Source organism: Cololabis saira, chromosome 12 (genome assembly GCF_033807715.1).
Source record: "Cololabis saira isolate AMF1-May2022 chromosome 12, fColSai1.1, whole genome shotgun sequence".
Classification (NCBI taxonomy): Eukaryota; Metazoa; Chordata; class Actinopteri; order Beloniformes; family Belonidae; genus Cololabis; species Cololabis saira.
In genome coordinates, this window is record NC_084598.1 from 45,224,576 (window position 1) to 45,241,383 (window position 16,808).

At 44.8% G+C, this 16,808-nt stretch overlaps 1 protein-coding gene across 1 annotated transcript in view; it reads left to right on the forward strand.

The window, feature by feature from the left end:
- LOC133456444 (NACHT, LRR and PYD domains-containing protein 3-like) overlaps nt 1-14,686 on the forward strand; it is a 78,329-nt gene extending 63,643 nt beyond the window's left edge. Inside the window, exons 8-12 of the mRNA XM_061734920.1 lie at nt 3,255-3,428; nt 11,185-11,358; nt 12,409-12,579; nt 13,977-14,023; nt 14,154-14,686. Coding sequence (XP_061590904.1) covers nt 3,255-3,428; nt 11,185-11,358; nt 12,409-12,579; nt 13,977-14,023; nt 14,154-14,686 — 1,099 coding nt within the window. The remainder of the gene's footprint in view (nt 1-3,254; nt 3,429-11,184; nt 11,359-12,408; nt 12,580-13,976; nt 14,024-14,153) is intronic.
- Nucleotides 14,687-16,808: the final 2,122 nt, after the last annotated feature.

Consider the following 16,808-nt stretch of genomic DNA (forward strand, 5'->3'; position numbering starts at 1 on the left):
ACTGTCAGTCTGTCCATCATGGACCTGATGTTTGTCTCCATGCTGGTCTCTGGAGACCAGTGGACTGTCAGTCTGTCCATCATGGACCTGATGTTTGTCTCCATGCTGGTCTCTGGAGACCAGTGGACTGTCAGTCTGTCCATCATGGACCTGATGTTTATCTCCATGGTTTCAGTCTGGTTGTGTCCTTCATGTGGTCTTCTGTTCCAGCTGCTGGAGGACGACATCGTCATGTTTGTGAAGGACGAGCTGAAGAAGATCCAGAGGGGTCTGAGTCCAGATTACCCAGAATCCCCAGAGCATCTTTTGCAGGGTGAGGGTGAAGAGCAGAGGAGCAGCAGAAAGGCGTTTGTGAAGATCACAGTGAACTTCCTGAGGAGAATGAAGCAGGAGAAGCTGGCTGAGCGTCTGCAGAGAAGTAAGAGGATTTTTATGAACATTTAAGCTGCTGGATAAATGACCCAGAATGCCTCAGGAGATGAACAACATTCACAGATCAGCCACAACATTAAACCCACTGACAGATGAAGGGAGGAACTCTGCTCATCTTGTTCCAACAATGTTCTGCTGGAATCAGATCTGCATTCCTGATCCACATGAAGGTTATTTTGACCTTTGACACCCAGCTAAACCTTTCTGCAGACCAGTCGCCCCCACATGCCCCCTCCCCCCCCCATACAGTAGCACCCTCGCTGTACATGACAGCCGTGGACCTCAATACACATGTTTATCCCACCAAGACCACAAGATAACTGGAAGATTGTAGTCCTGGTTTTCCTCTTCCAGGAATCCTGCTGAACTCCAGATTGTCTTGATGGTTCTACAGATTATTGGATCAGATCATCTTCTGGTGTTTTCCAATCCTAAATCCACTTAACAGACACCACAACAATAACAATAACACAACAACCCACAAACCCACAACCCATCAGGGGTATACTGCTAACATCCTGGTACTAGAAACTCCAGGACCCCAGATGTTCTTGTCACGTCCACGTCCTGAATGTTCAGAGGTGTTTTGGTGGAAAAACTGATTCTACTCAGTATTGGACAGCTCATCGTAACGTTAGAGTAGATCAGTTTTGGTTCACATCCTGATTCTTTAGGAGAATTAAGTTGAACTTTATAAACACTAATTGGTTTCTTTTTTCCACTTTCATTAAGGTACTTTTCCTGAAGTTTGTAAAAAGCGACTGAAGTCTAAGCTGAAGAAGAAGTGCCAGTGTGTGTTTGAGGGGATTGTTAAAGCAGGAAACCCAACCCTTCTGGAGCAGATCTACACAGAGCTCTACATCACAGAGGGAGGGACTGGAGAGGTCAACGATGAACATGAAGTCAGACAGATTGAAGCAGCTTCCAGGAAACCAGAGAGAGCAGAAACAACCATCAGACAGGGAGACATCTTTAAACTCCCACCTGGAAGAGATGAACCAATCAGAACGGTGATGACGAAGGGAGTGGCCGGCATCGGGAAAACAGTCCTAACACAGAAGTTCAGTCTGGACTGGGCTGAAGGCAGAACCAACCAGGACATCCAGTTCCTGCTTCCATTCACCTTCAGAGAGCTGAATACGCTGAAAGACAGGAAGTTCAGCTTGGTGGAACTTGTTCATCACTTCTTCACTGAAACCAGAGAAATCTGCAGCTTTGAAAAGTTACAGGTCTTGTTCATCTTTGACGGTCTGGATGAGAGTCGACATCCTCTGGACTTCCACAACAATAAGGTCCAGACTGATGTTACAGAGGCCACCTCAGTGGACGTGCTACTGACAAACCTCATCAGGGGGAACCTGCTTCCTTCTGCTCGTCTCTGGATCACCACACGGCCCGCAGCAGCCAATCAGATACCTCCTGAGTGTGTCTCCATGGTGACGGAGGTCAGAGGGTTCACTGACCCACAGAAGGAGGAATACTTCAGGAAGAGGTTCAGAGAAGAGGAGCAGACCAGCAGGATCATCAACCACATCAAGACATCACGGAGCCTCCACATCATGTGCCACATCCCAGTCTTCTGCTGGATCACTGCTACGGTCCTGGAGAAAGTCCTGGAAAGCAGAGAGGGAGGGGAGCTGCCCAAGACCCTGACTGAGATGTACATCCACTTCCTGGTGGTCCAGGCCAAACAGAAGAAGGTCAAGTATGACGGAGGAGCTGGGACGGATCCACACTGGAGTCCAGAGAGCAGGAAGATGATCAAGTCTCTGGGAAAACTGGCTTTTGAGCAGCTGCAGAAAGGAAACCTGATCTTCTATGAATCAGACCTGAGAGAGTGTGGCATCGATGTCACAGAGGCTTCAGTGTACTCAGGAGTGTTCACCCAGATCTTTAGAGAGGAGAGCAGCCTGTACCAGGACCAGGTCTTCTGCTTCATCCATCTGAGTGTCCAGGAGTTTCTGGCTGCTCTTCATGTCCGTCTGACCTTCATCAACTCTGGAGTCAACCTGCTGGAGGAACAGAGAAACACCTCCAGGTGGTTTAAAATAAGAGCAGAGACTCAGCTCTATCAGACAGCTGTGGACAAGGCCTTACAGAGTCCAAACGGACACCTGGACTTGTTCCTCCGCTTCCTCATGGGTCTTTCACTGGAGACCAATCAGATTCTCCTACGAGGTCTGTTGGAACCAAAGCAAAGAAGATCACAGAACAATCAGGAAACTATCGAATACATCAAGGAGAAGATCAGTGAGGATCTGTCTGCAGAGAGAAGCATCAACCTGTTCCACTGTCTGAATGAACTGAACGATCGGTCTCTGGTGGAGGAGGTCCAAGAGTTCCTGAGGTCTGGACGTTTCTCCACAGATAAACTGTCTCCTGCTCAGTGGTCGGCTCTGGTCTTCATCTTACTGTCATCAGGAGATCTGGAGGTGTTTGACCTGAAGGAATACTCAGCTTCAGAGAAGGTTCTACGGAGGCTGCTGCCGGTGGTCAAAGCCTCCAAGAAAGTTGTGTAAGGACGAACATGGACACATCTGTTTTAGTTACAATCACATGTTGTGTTCATGTAGGAAACCAGTTAAATTCACTGTTCAACTAAGTTCTAGTTCATGTGGGACCAGTTCTCATCAATGATTCATCTCAGGAAACTTTACATGCAGAGAAGAGAAATGCAGCTTTGATCAAGACTGTAGTGCAGCAACACTTATTGATAAATAGTTGAATTGATCAGTATTCATTTAAATTCTATGATTCATTCATTTGTTGATTTAAATAATCAATGTTTAAATTACATTATTTCTCTTTAATCTCCTCTGCAGGTTGAGTGGCTGTAACCTCTCAGAGGACATCTGTCCACTTCTGTCCTCAGTTCTCAGCTCTCAGTCCTCCAGTCTGACAGAACTGGACCTGAGTAAGAACGACCTGCAGGATTCTGGACTGAAGAAGCTGTGTCCTGGACTGGAGAGTCCACACTGTCACCTGGAGTCTCTCAGGTCAGAATCCACCAAGTGTCCAACTGGTGACCGTTAGAACTGTTTGTTTGGTTGTTTTGTTAGATCCCCGTTAGCTGCTGACCTTTCACAGCAGTTTCTCTGGGGTCTCATCAGAATCACAATGGTGGACGAGATTTCGTCTCATCCAGTGAAAACAAAAGAACTCGGAGTATATGGAGCTAATACAGTTTCAATAATAACAAATGTACAGGACAATTCACACCTGCGCAGGACAAGATACACAAATGTATTTCTGATGCACACAGATATAACCTGATTTACAAACGGTTTGTGAACTTCGCTGCATTTGTTTTTTCAATATTTTTTTTTTATCCTAGTTTTTTCCCCAATTTTATCACCCAGTGCTCCTACCTAACAGTCCTGGGCATTTCCATCCTCTACCAACCCCGGGAGTTCCTGCACTGAGCTCAGGTCTCCTCCTTAACCTGAGGAGTGAGCAGGCCGCATCTTTTCACCAGACAGGGTGGGGTTTCTCCGGCCGGACGTAGCGCGTGGAAGGATCACGTTATTCCGGCCAGATCCTCCCCACCCCATCTGGCGCCCCGGTTGGCCAGAGGGGGCAGTATAGCCCAGGACTGTGTGCATGTTTTTGTGAGGGTAGCTCACATTGCTACCCAAGGGAACACGGGGAGAACATGCAAACTCCACACGGAAAGGCCCCTTCACCAACCCCACCCAGGGTGTGGGCACTGAAGTCATGGGGGAACTAACACGCACTTCAGCGCCCACAGCGTCCCCGGTGGGAATCGAACCCAGGACCTTTTTGCTGTGAGACAGCTGCACTACCAGCTGCGCCACCGTGCCCCCTAACTTCGCTGCATTTGTGTGTGATTTTGAGACTCCCCTGACTTGCCTGAATCCACAAATGTCTTTTTTAAAATATGGAATGATCTGCAACCAATCAGATATCTTCCTTGTTTCAGACAATCATAAGAACGCACGACACGTGGGGGACAATATACTAATAAGCCAATCACATTAAGCCTTTCAAACCACTATATGCATGTGCATTTCAGTCAGTTCAACATGGCTTCCAGCAAGGACAGCGGAGCGATAAGTCAAACATCTAATTTAACATGTTTGGCTACTTAATCTCCTTGTTTGCTATGAGAAATGTTTAGTTATTAATCTAAACCGCTTTAATTGTTCAATTCCCGATATAATCCACATATTATTGTAGTGGCAGCTGTCTATGCAGGAGTCTGTCAGCTGGGTGACATCACTAAACTGGTTGCTGTTGATTGGGTAACGTATTGCGTCACGTATCGCGTCACTTCCTGTTGTTTGCGGTCTGTGCTGCTGCACGGCGTGCAGGCTCAGATCTCTCTCGACTTTTTATCTAAAACTTAGACTGTTTTCTGGTAAAATAGCACTATATCTGGTACATTACTGTCTTTATTTCAACACTCGCTCATTTTCTCTTCCGTAACTTTCACTGTCACCAATCACCGATACATTTTCTGTCCGTTAGCCTCCGTTAGCATCTTAGCATGGCCTCTCCGGCTCCCACCGCTTCACCTCTTTCCTGCTCAGTGTGTGAAATGTTTAGTTATTCCTCTGCCTACTTTAGTGAAGACAGTAAGTGCTTAAAGTGTAGCTTATTTGCAGGGCTGGAGGCGAGGCTCAGTCAGTTAGAGGTCCGGTTCGGCCAACTAGACCATAGTCCGATAGAATCCTCTACGGACCGGCCCGTAGCAGCTGAGCGTAGCCGCTCCCCTGCAGCTCCCCGGCAGCCGGCCAGGCAGGGCAGCTGGGTGACGGTTCAGAGGAAGGGTAGTCTTAAAGGGCTCACGGAACACCACCACCCGCTTCATGTGTCTAACCGTTTTTCCCCACTCAGCGACACATCTGTTGAGACCCTGGTAATTGGAGACTCTATTGTGAGACATGTGAGGCCGACTCCAGAGACCATAGTTAGGTGTATCCCGGGGGCCAGAGCGGGCGACATAGAAGCAAATTTGAAGCTACTGGCAAAGGGTAATCGTAAATATGGTAAAGTTATCATCAATGTCGGAGCTAATGACTCCCGTCTTCGCCAGTCGGAAGTAACCAGAATGAATATTGTCTCGGTGTGTAACTACGCCAAAACCATGTCGGACTCTGTAGGTTTTTCTGGCCCCCTCCCCAATCTGACCAGCGATGACATGTTTAGTCGCATGCTCTCGCTCCGCCGCTGGTTGTCTCAGTGGTGCTCAGAAAACGACGTGGACTTTATTGACAACTGGGAGAAAGATTCTGGGGAAAGCCCGGTCTGATTAGAAGGGACGGCATTCATCCCACCCGGGATGGTGCAGCTCTTATGTCTAGAAATCTGGCCAATGTTATTAGACACTCCCCCTGACAATGCAGGGTCCAGGCCAGGATGCAGAGCTGTAGTTTAACACACTTCTCTGCTGCTTCTCGAGGACTAACGCCTGCCAATCAAACTGTAAGATTGCATTATGTAATTAGCGACTCTAAAACTGTAGGATTACATGATATTGGCGACTCTGGCCAGGTGCCTAGCAAAATAGAAGTGGTTGCAGTTCCCCGCCCTCCAAAAGTTCACCAGGTGCAGCGTTTTGGAGGCGTTAACCAAAATAACCTTGTAAAAATTAAAACCAATGTACATTTGGTACCAACTACAGACCGAAAAATTAGATTACTAAATCTACGATCATTAAGCTCTAAGTCTCTGTTAGTAAATTATATAATTACAGAGAGCAGGAGTGATATTTTCTGCTTAACAGAAACATGGTTACAGGAGGAAGAGTATGTTAGTTTGAATGAATCAACTCCGCCCGGCTACTTTAATCATCACATTCCTAGAAGCACGGGCCGAGGCGGAGGAGTCGCAGCAATTTATAACTCCAGTCTCCAAACAAAAATTGAACCTAAGTGCAACTATAATACATTTGAAAGCCTTATGCTTGGTCTGAAATTTCCGAGCTGGAAATCAGAAAAGCCAGTTGTGTTAGTGGTAGTGTACCGGCCCCCTGCTGGTGCGTATCTAGAGTTTTTGTCTGAATTTTCAGATTTCCTTTCTGGATTATTGATCAGCGCAGATAAATTCATCATAGTGGGTGATTTTAATATTCATATGGATGTTGAAAGCGATAATCTTAAATTAGCCTTCGATTCTCTTCTAGAATCAATGGGTATCTCACAAAAAGTGAATAAACCGATGCACTGTTTTAATCATACTCTCGATCTCGTTCTCACCTACGGTGTTGAAACTGATGGTCTGTTGGTGTCACCTGTAAACTCCCTTTTATCCGACCATTACTTAATAACGTTTTAATTTAATTTTGTTGATGTTGAAGTGCAAAATAGGAGGTATTATTTTAGCAGATGTTTGTCTGATGAAGTTATTGTTAAATTTAGGGAGGCCATTGCTTATCTTACGACAGTGCGAAATAGTGATGTAGTCGAGGCCAGTGACCTGGGTTCTACCTCTGCAGATGTTGATTTCCTTGCTAGTAACACTGCTGATTTGTTGCATTCAGCTTTAGATGAAGTTGCTCCTTTGAAAAGGAGGGTTTCTAGCCACAGGAGCTTAACTCCCTGGTATAATTCAGATATCCGCATGTTGAAACAAAACGTGCGTAAAATGGAAAGGAAGTGGTACTCTTGTAGGTCTGTAGACTCTTATCGTGAATGGAAAGATATTCTAATAGTATATAAAAAAGCCATTCGCAAAGCCAGAACAGCTTATTATTCAACGTTGATAGAGGATAACAAAAGTAACCCACGTTTTCTGTTCAGCACTGTAGCCAGGCTGACAAAGAGTCACAACTCTGTTGAGCCGTGCATTCCTGCAGCTCTCAGTAGTGAAGACTTTATGAGCTTCTTTAACAGTAAAATCACGAGAATTAGAGAAGAAATCAACCAGCCGGTTGTAGGTGTTTCTTCAGCTTTAGCGACTTCCCTAGGCTCTGACTTGTCTCTAGACTGTTTTGATCCTATAGACCTCCCTGAGCTGACTTCACTCGTTAATAGAGTTAAGTCAACCACATGTATGTTAGACCCCATCCCGACTCGACTATTCAAACATATTTTTTCTCTTATTGGTACGACAATACTGGACCAAATTAACCTATCCCTAAGTTTAGGATATGTACCACAGGTTTTCAAAGTCGCAGTAATTAAACCTTTACTTAAAAAACCTTCTCTTGACCCAGACACCTTAGCTAATTATAGACCAATTTCCAACCTTCCATTTGTATCTAAAATTCTGGAAAAGGCAGTTTCAAGCCAGTTATGTGACTATTTGTATAGAAATGATCTGTTTGAAGTCTTTCAGTCAGGGTTCAGAATGCATCATAGCACAGAGACAGCACTGGTTCGAGTCACGAATGACCTCCTTATGGCCTCAGATAAGGGATTAGTTTCCATACTGGTTCTACTGGACCTCAGTGCTGCTTTTGACACTATAGATCATGGCATTTTACTGCACAGGTTAGAGCATGTTGTTGGGATTAAAGGGACAGCTCTATGTTGGTTTAAATCATATCTATCTGACAGGTTCCAGTTTGTTCATGTACATGAGGTTTCTTCAGAACAGTCAAGGGTCTGTTATGGTGTTCCGCAGGGTTCAGTGCTAGGGCCAATCTTGTTCAGTTTATACATGCAGCCATTGGGAAGTATAATCCAGAATCACGGCATACACTTTCATTGTTATGCTGATGATACGCAGCTCTACTTGTCTATGAAGCCGGATGAAACAGAACCTAGATTACTGTAATGTGTTGTTAGCAGGATGTCCAAGTAATTTGCTGAATAGGCTCCAGCTGATCCAAAATGCAGCAGCACGAGTGCTGACAGGAATCAGCAGGAGAGACCACGTCTCTCCAGTGTTAGCGTCGCTCCATTGGTTACCCGTAAAATTCAGAATCCAATTTAAAATTTTATTACTTGCGTATAAAGCCCAAAACGGCTTAGCTCCGCATTATTTGCAAGACCTGATAGTGCCTTATGTTCCTGTCAGAGCTCTCCGTTCTCAGAGTGCAGGTTTACTCGTAGTTCCTAGAGTATCTAAATGTAGATTTGGAGGGCGGGCGTTCTGCTATCAGGCGCCACTACTATGGAACCAACTTCCAATCTGGGTTAAGGGGGCTGACACCACCTCCACCTTTAAAACTAAACTTAAAACATTTCTGTTTAGTAAAGCCTATAGTTAGTGTTTAGTAAACCTCTAGCTGGTGTTGGTAAATCTCTAGGTAGTGTAAACTTTAGTGTGTCAGAGTCGCTCCTGTAGTTTCTTGTGCTGGCCCCCCCTTCTCCTCCCTTTTCTCTCTTTTGTCCATGTTGCAGCATCCTTTGCCGGACACCGGAACCTGCAGGTGGTCGTGGGTGGCTTGTAGCTTGCATTACGGAGCACAAGTCTTTCCCCGACCCTGCACCCCAACCTGGGACTTGCTGATTGGGCCGGAGCTTCGGGAGCTGCGTGCTGGCTTGCGGTCCCCACCCCTGGTCATCCCGTTGCTGGCCCCCCCTTCTCCTCCCTTTTCTCTCTTTTGTCCTGCAGGTGGTCGTGGGTGGCTGTAGCTTGCATTACGGAGCACAAGTCTTTCCCTGACCCTGCACCCCAACCTGGGACTTGCTGATTGGGCCGGAGCTTCGGGAGCTGCGTGCTGGCCTGCGGTCCCCACCCCCGGTCATCCCGTTGCTGCTTCCACCTGCCTGCTGTGCTGTTGCCGTCCCTGACCCACCAGTCTGGCCCTCGGCAGGAGGGTCCCCCCTTATGAGCCTGGTCCTGCTCAAGGTTTCTTCCCTCCTAAAGGGGAGTTTTTCCTTGCCACTGTTTGGCTTAAGGTTTTTCTCCCACTAGAGGAGTTTTTACCTGCCATTGTTTATGTAATAACTGCTCGGGGGTCATGTTCTGGGTATGGGTCTCTGTAAAGCGTCTAGAGACAACTCTGTTGTATTAGACGCTATATAAATAAAATTGAATTGAATTGGGATGGTGCAGGGACTCATGGGATGCCATATTCCTTTGGAGGCTTCCTTCACTATCTGGTTTTGTGTGTTTTATATGTGTGGTTTACTGTTTTTAAATTTTTTTTTATTGTTTGGTCTCCCAGTTGCGATAGTTTTCCCAGGTGATGCTCTGGTTGCTGGTGCACCATGAGTGAGATGGGTGTAGCAGCTAATGATATCTCTCTGTGTTGTTGCTTGAATAGTTAATAACATCTATCTTTGCAGAATTTAAATAAAGTTTTCTGATCCAAAAACGGGGAAACAGGCTCTATGTCAGGTAGGCAGTATCAGTAGGCTGGGAAATGCTGGTGAGCTGGGCAAACACACTAGACAACCTGGCAGAGGACATGTGGACCTGGGCTGGTATCTGAAGGAGGATTGATGACAATGAAAACCAGGGGTGGAGATGGGGGGAAGCACAGGTGAGTGGAATGAGATAATTACCTGGATGATGAGGGGGCAGGATCTGAAATGACAGGAGACTTAGGCCACGTTTACACGTATCCGGGTATTTACAAAAACGGATATTTTCCCCTCTACGTTTTCAAAAATATCCTCCTTTACACGGACCCGCATAAATACGCTGTTAACGTCATGCCAGCCAATCAGAATCCTGGAAAAAACATCAACAAATGACACGTGTAACTTCCAGTTAAGGCTGATTTATGGTTCCGCATTACACCAACTACGGCGTAGGGTACGCGGCGACGCACACCGTACGGCACGCATCGCCGCGTACCCTACGCCGTAGGCTCTGCGTCGATTTAACGCGGGACCATAATTCAGGCTTTACTTCCAAGACGGAACGAGGGTCTTTTATATAGAATATAAAACAGGTAAAATACAAGAAGATATTGACGGTGGCCAAACTAATTGTAAACACAGGTCGCACACATGGCGCTGGTGAGTTTCTGGTGAATAATGTGACGTTCTGAAGCTTAAATCTCCGTTTTCCTCTGTTTTCCTCTTTTTTCCTCCATTTTCCTCCGTTTTCCTCTGTTTAGACGCAAACGTGAAAACGGAGTTTTTGAAAATCTCCACTTTGGCCGGAGTTTTCAGAAATGATCGTTTTTGGGGGCTTTAAGAACGGCCAAAACGCATGAAAACGCCTCCGTTTTTGCTCCGTGTAAACGGGGCCTTAGTGACCTGATGAAGACATTCACCGCAGAGATCATCCCATGACCTGCAGTCAGTCCAGAACTGTGCTGACGCGTCCTCACTAAGACCAGGAGACCAGATTCCTCACTAAGACCAGGAGACCCGAGTCCAGGAGACCAGAGTCCTCACTAAGACCAGGAGACCAGAGTCCTCACTAAGACCAGGAGACCCGAGTCCTCACTGAGACCAGGAGACCAGAGTCCTCACTAAGACCAACAAAGTGGACCACATAACTCCAGGTCTTAGATCTCTGAATGGTCTTGGACCAAAATACATCTCTGATCTCCTGGTCCATGATGAGGAATAAACTCCCAGAATGCATCAGGGCTGCTGAAAATCTCTATAGCCTTAAGTCAAGTTCAAAACATTTTTATTTCCTGCTGCATTTCAGTAATATCCCATAATGCACTACTATCTTTATTTCTTCCGTCTCATTTGTTTTAATCTATTTTCAACGTGTCTGTCTGTCTTTAATTTCTGCTATTAAACTCTTTTACTTGTTAATGCATTTTTTAAAAACGTTTTTATGTAAACCACTTTGAGTTGTCTTGTTCATGAAATGTTAAACAAATACACTTTCCTAAATAACCTCATGATCTCTATTTTATCTCCTCTGCAGGTTGAGTGACTGTCAGCTCTCCGAGGACATCTGTCCACTTCTGTCCTCAGTTCTCAGCTCTCATTCCTCCAGTCTGACAGAACTGGACCTGAGTAAGAACGACCTGCAGGATTCTGGACTGGAGCAGCTGTGTCCTGGACTGGAGAGTCCACACTGTCACCTGGAGTCTCTCAGGTCAGAATCCACCAAGTGTTCAACTGTGGACCGTTAGAACTGTGGTTGATATTGAAGGTTTGTTGATGAGAGTTTTAATAACTGTAACTGGATCCACATCGGGTTGAAGCGCTACAGACAGTCGGTCAGAACTGTGTGAGGATGATGATTGAGGAGAAGGGCTCCACCAAGTCCCAATGAACATCTGTTTGTAGTTTAGTCAGTTTCAGGTTATTTCAGTGATCGGGGTGTTTTTTTCTTCCTTTACTTGAAGAGTATCAACAGGTTTGTCCACATGTTAACAATCTTTAAGATCCCCTCTCTAATCTGATCTCTTCCTTATCAATTAAAGCTCTCTAATAAGACGTTTATGTCACACTTTGAAATGTTTTCTATTTAATATTGAATTAGTTTCCATAAAATTATAAAACTGGAGCAGCAATAACTGTCAAATGGTGAAGACCTCAGCAGCAGAAGTGTCTGTTCTTCTGACCTCCACTCAGTCTGTGTCTGGATGTCCACAAGGTGCTGGACTGATCAATATTCTGTCATTGATCCATTTCTGATCATCTGACCTTGAATAAAACCAGCAGATTGTTTTCTGGAGACTTCAGAACATTTCAGACGAAACAGCGCTGTTTGGTTGAGAAAAGAGTCAGAAAGTCAAATGTTTATTCAGCTCAAATGAAGCTCATTAAAATGATCTTTAAACACGGCTGACTTATCTGGTTGTAAAACTCACTGAAGTGTTGAGGACAGACACATCAGTCATGGAATCTGATGTCACATGTTCAGGTCACATGATGCTCTTCACATGTCTCTCTCCACATCTGGATGCTGTCGGCCTCAGTAGCAGCAGTGGGACTCTTTTTACGTTGATGTTCATCCACAAGTTTACTTCAGGCTGAAACGTCTCAGCAACATTTGTTGGATTCAGGGCGAATTCTAGTGTTTCTGCTGATCCTCCGACTTTTCCTTCAGCGCCATCATCAGGTGAACACGAGGACAGAGTCAGCTTCAGTCTCAGAGCAGCTCTCTCAGAGTCTGTGCATGTGTGTTGTGTGTCTGCAGGCTGTCAGGCTGTCTGATCTCAAAGGAAGGCTGTGATTTTCTGGTCTCAACTCTGAGCTCCAACCCCTCCCACCTGAGAGAGCTGGACCTGAGCTACAACCATCCAGGAGAGTCAGCAGGGAAGCTTCTGTCTGGACTGGAGGATCCCCGCTGGAGACTGGACACTCTCAGGTAGGAAGACAGAAGGACATCAGTGTGCTGGACTCTTCATGGTGGTGTGGACGTCATCTTTGTGGCTCTCTGGCTTTGAGCAGAGATCTTTGAGCAGATGGAGCAGCTGCAGCTCATCTGGTGTATGTATGGGTGTGTCTTGCCGCTTTTAATGTCGATGTAAAGCACTTTGAATTACCTTGTGTTGAATTGTGCTATATAAATAAACTTGCCTTGATGCTGCAGCAGAGCTGATAGATGCAGTTCACAACTCTGAGCCGTTCTTGACCCAGTAAACATCCCAGAACCACATATTACATACTCTGCTACTAGGGATCACAGAATACGCAAATGAAGGCAGGTTTTGCGAGTAAAGATATGTTTTTATTTTGACCAAATTGTTCTTTTGTTCAAGATGAAGTGCAACAGCATGGAAAACAGTTTACAAATTATACCCCAAAAACTAAAGTTTATATAAAGAAAATAACTCCAACGTAAACCAAAGAAATAAGCATAAAGAACTGGACCCTAACCTTAAAATAATAAATCCACTAACTAAACCTAACCTTTAACCAAAACAAAATTACAATAATATTAACTATACTAAACCAACTACTCTAAACCAATCCTCATCAAATTAGGCTTTTACATACAACTCAAGCGTTGGAGCTATCTAATATTTACCTTACTGTTTTCCATTACTTTCACAAGTTATTCAATCAACAAGATTTAGCAGGGCCACAAACTGCTTGGGCAGAAGGATGAGGCTGAGGGAAACCAAACATTTGGCCCCAAAGCTCTCACAACATCAGACAGAACGGACAGCACGTCTTCACACATGAGGTGGTGTGAGACGACTGCCAAAGAGCACTGCTCCAGCAGCAGTTTTGTAGGGGAGAAGTTTCCTCTGGTTGGCTCCCGGTAGAGGTGGGCGTCGCTCTCCGTCAGCACACCTGCAGCAGCTCCAACTCCTCCCACACCAGTGGACCTGAGCTCACAGGTGATTTAGTAAAGGCCATCTCCAACAGTAAACACACTCGCCCAACCAAACCTCTGCACCCCAGTAGCAGATACTCATAAATAATAAATAAACAAAAATAGTAAATAAAAATAGCAAATTTACAGGGATGTAACACCACATCAGTGTGGTTTTCAGGCCGTCACAGCCCAATAACAGCTGCACCTTCACTCATCCATGACATGGTCACTTCTTGCTGCTGATTCAGCAGAGATGAAATCAGATGAAAAGAATGTGTTGAAACTGTGCTGGAAGGTGACAACCACAGGACAGGATTTAAGAGATGCTGCATTCAAGTGCATCTGTCCAAGTGTTGGACTGTTCCTTCATCCGTGTGTGAGATCCATGTCCATGTTTGCTGAGAGAGACTGAGCTGTTCTGACCCTCCTCCTCCTTCCAGGGTGGAGCCTGCTGGACAACAATGGTTGACACCAGGTCCATGGAAGTGTAAGTGTGTTTTTAATTCATTCACATATTCAACCATATTCACACTGACACATCACTTACTCATGAGTCCATCAATGATCAATGACAGATCAATAATAACTGCAGCTGGGTTGTTTGTTCTCTCCATCAGATTCCTGTCAACTCACCGTCGACACAAACACAGTCCACAACAAGATCAAACTGTCTGACAACAACAGAAAGATGATGTATGTGGAGGAGGATCAGTCATATCCTGATCATCCAAACAGATTTGATTACTATCATCAGCTGCTGTGTAGAGAAGATCTGACGGGTCGCTGTTACTGGGAGGTCCAGTGGAGCGGACATGTTTCTGTATCAGTGAGTTACAGAAGAATCAGCAGGAAAGGAAACTCTGATGACTGTTGGTTTGGATGGAACCATCATTCCTGGAGTCTGGAATGTTCTGATCATGGTCGGTACTGGGTCTGTCACAATAACAGAGAAACATCCATCACCTCCTCATATCCATATTCAGTCTCTGACAGAGTAGCAGTGTACGTGGACGTTCCTGCTGGAACTCTGTCCTTCTACAGCGTCTCCTCTGACAGACTGACCCTCCTCCACACCTTCAGCACCACATTCACTGAACCTCTCTATCCTGGGTTCTGGTTTGGTTCTGGTTCTTCAGTGTCTCTGTGTTGAGTTCAGTCTCAAGAGTCTCCTCCTGTCAGAGAAACTGTCTCTGTTGGACAGATAGTTGAGTCTTACATGTCTTACATGTCTGTTTCCATCAGAACACCTGAATCACACGTTGCTGAAACTGTTCAATTCAATTCAATTCAATTCAATTTTATTTATATAGCGTCTAATACAACAAAAGTTGTCTCTAGACGCTTTCCAGAGACCCAGAACATGAACATAACCCCCCAAGCAATTGTTACATATACAATGGCAGGTAAAAACTCCCCTAGTGGGAGAAAAGCCTTAAGCCAAACAGTGGCAAGGAAAACTCCCCTTTAGGAGGAAGAAACCTTGAACAGGACCAGGATCATAAGGGGCAACCCTCCTGCCGTATTCATGTTCTGAAGGATTCCTTGGAAACTTCTTCCTCTTCTGGTCCTTTAAAGGTGGAAGCTGCCGTTATTCCAGGATCAACATGTTGTTCTTCCGTCTGTTTCCAGTCAGAGCTTCACAGTGAACAGCAGCATGTTGTTTCTCTGCAGCTCAGTTCAGCTGAGATCATTCACTTCATTTCAGCTAATAATAATAATAATAATAATAATAATAATTAAAGCTGCGAGTAGCATTGATCGGGTCCTCGCCGTCATGGGCACCAACCCTCCCAGGTCCCCCCAGATTCCTGGGTCAATATCACTATGAAGTGCTTTTAGTGTCCACATCAAAGTCAACTTATTATCATGAGCTGATTCGAAAATAACAACATTATAAGGTTCTGGAGTAAATGAACGAACATTTCCACACATGAGTGTTGTGGTAAGTCTCTTGACATGGAATTTACCATTTTAAACCATTTTCTTTGATTTGGTCTAGGCCTAGGTGATAAACCAAAAATATACAGATACCAACATTCACTCCGATGACTAATGTCAATTTTTTCTCATGTCGGTAAACTTTGTATTTTGATTAAAAAAAAGAAAACAAACATCTTTTTGTCTGTTTTTGCTGTGTGTGCTGATGGGCTATTTTAATTCCCCTTTAAGACAGTGTACAGTGTGTTTGTGTAATCATGTGTCTCCACCCACCCAGTCTGTACGAGAATGGAAACCCCATAAAAATGGCTGATGGTTCAATCGAAGAAGCGGCTGACGTAGCCGCAAATGAAAAAACAGGGCTCTCACGTTTCATGCATTCAGCGTGAGACTCACGCATTTCAACAATTTCACACTCTCTCACGCCACACATGGCATTTCTCACACTGAGAAATTAACTTCACCAACAGCCCAACTTAAAAACGAGTCAAAGTACGCTACTGTGCGCAGGGCTTAAAGTTAAAAAATATCCTGAGCCTGAACCTTTTCTCCGGGACCGGGGGCACATGGGCTCGGCAATTTGGCAAGCAACAAAAATCAACATTTGAAAATTATTTTCCTTTTCACTATGGATGCTTTTGATATCAAGTGTAATGGGAAATTTTGTATAACATATAAATTCTGCTTTCACAAATCCTGTTTCAAGTGAACATTCCTTGGCGAGGTCATGCTCCTTTGACACCGCATGGTTGTCAGGGTGATATGTATGTTTTGTCTTTGTTCCCAGCCTGACTGAGACTGTAAGACAGCATGGGGGGAAAACATCGGGAGGGCATTTTAGACTGACTGTCGCTAGTTGTCATTGTCTTTGACGGGGTATAAGAGGACCTACAATCTAAAATAGGAATATTTTAAATTAAAGGTCATAATGTTATAAGGGCAGATGAAACTCAGGCAGGCTAATTAATTGGTGGAATTATTGATTAGCAACCATTTAATTCAGTAAAGGACAATATATAATTTCCACTATTTTTTTGTTAAAATTTTCAAAACACCTACAGTGCAACAGTTGAACAATAAAAGAGAGGAAATAACCTGGCTGAGGAGGTGGTTGCTGAGATGCCTTGTGCCTCAAGTCCAGTCCTCTTTCCCGTCATAACGACACAATTGTCCAGTAGAAAACTTGTGAATTGTTTCCACTCAAGCTCATAAGACTGCAGGACATCTTCTAGTTCCAGCAGAAGTGCTGAAACATTGGCAAGATGAACTTCTCTGCTTGCCAATTGCTTGATGTTGAGTTGTTACTCTGGCCGTATCATCATGAAAAAAGTGAA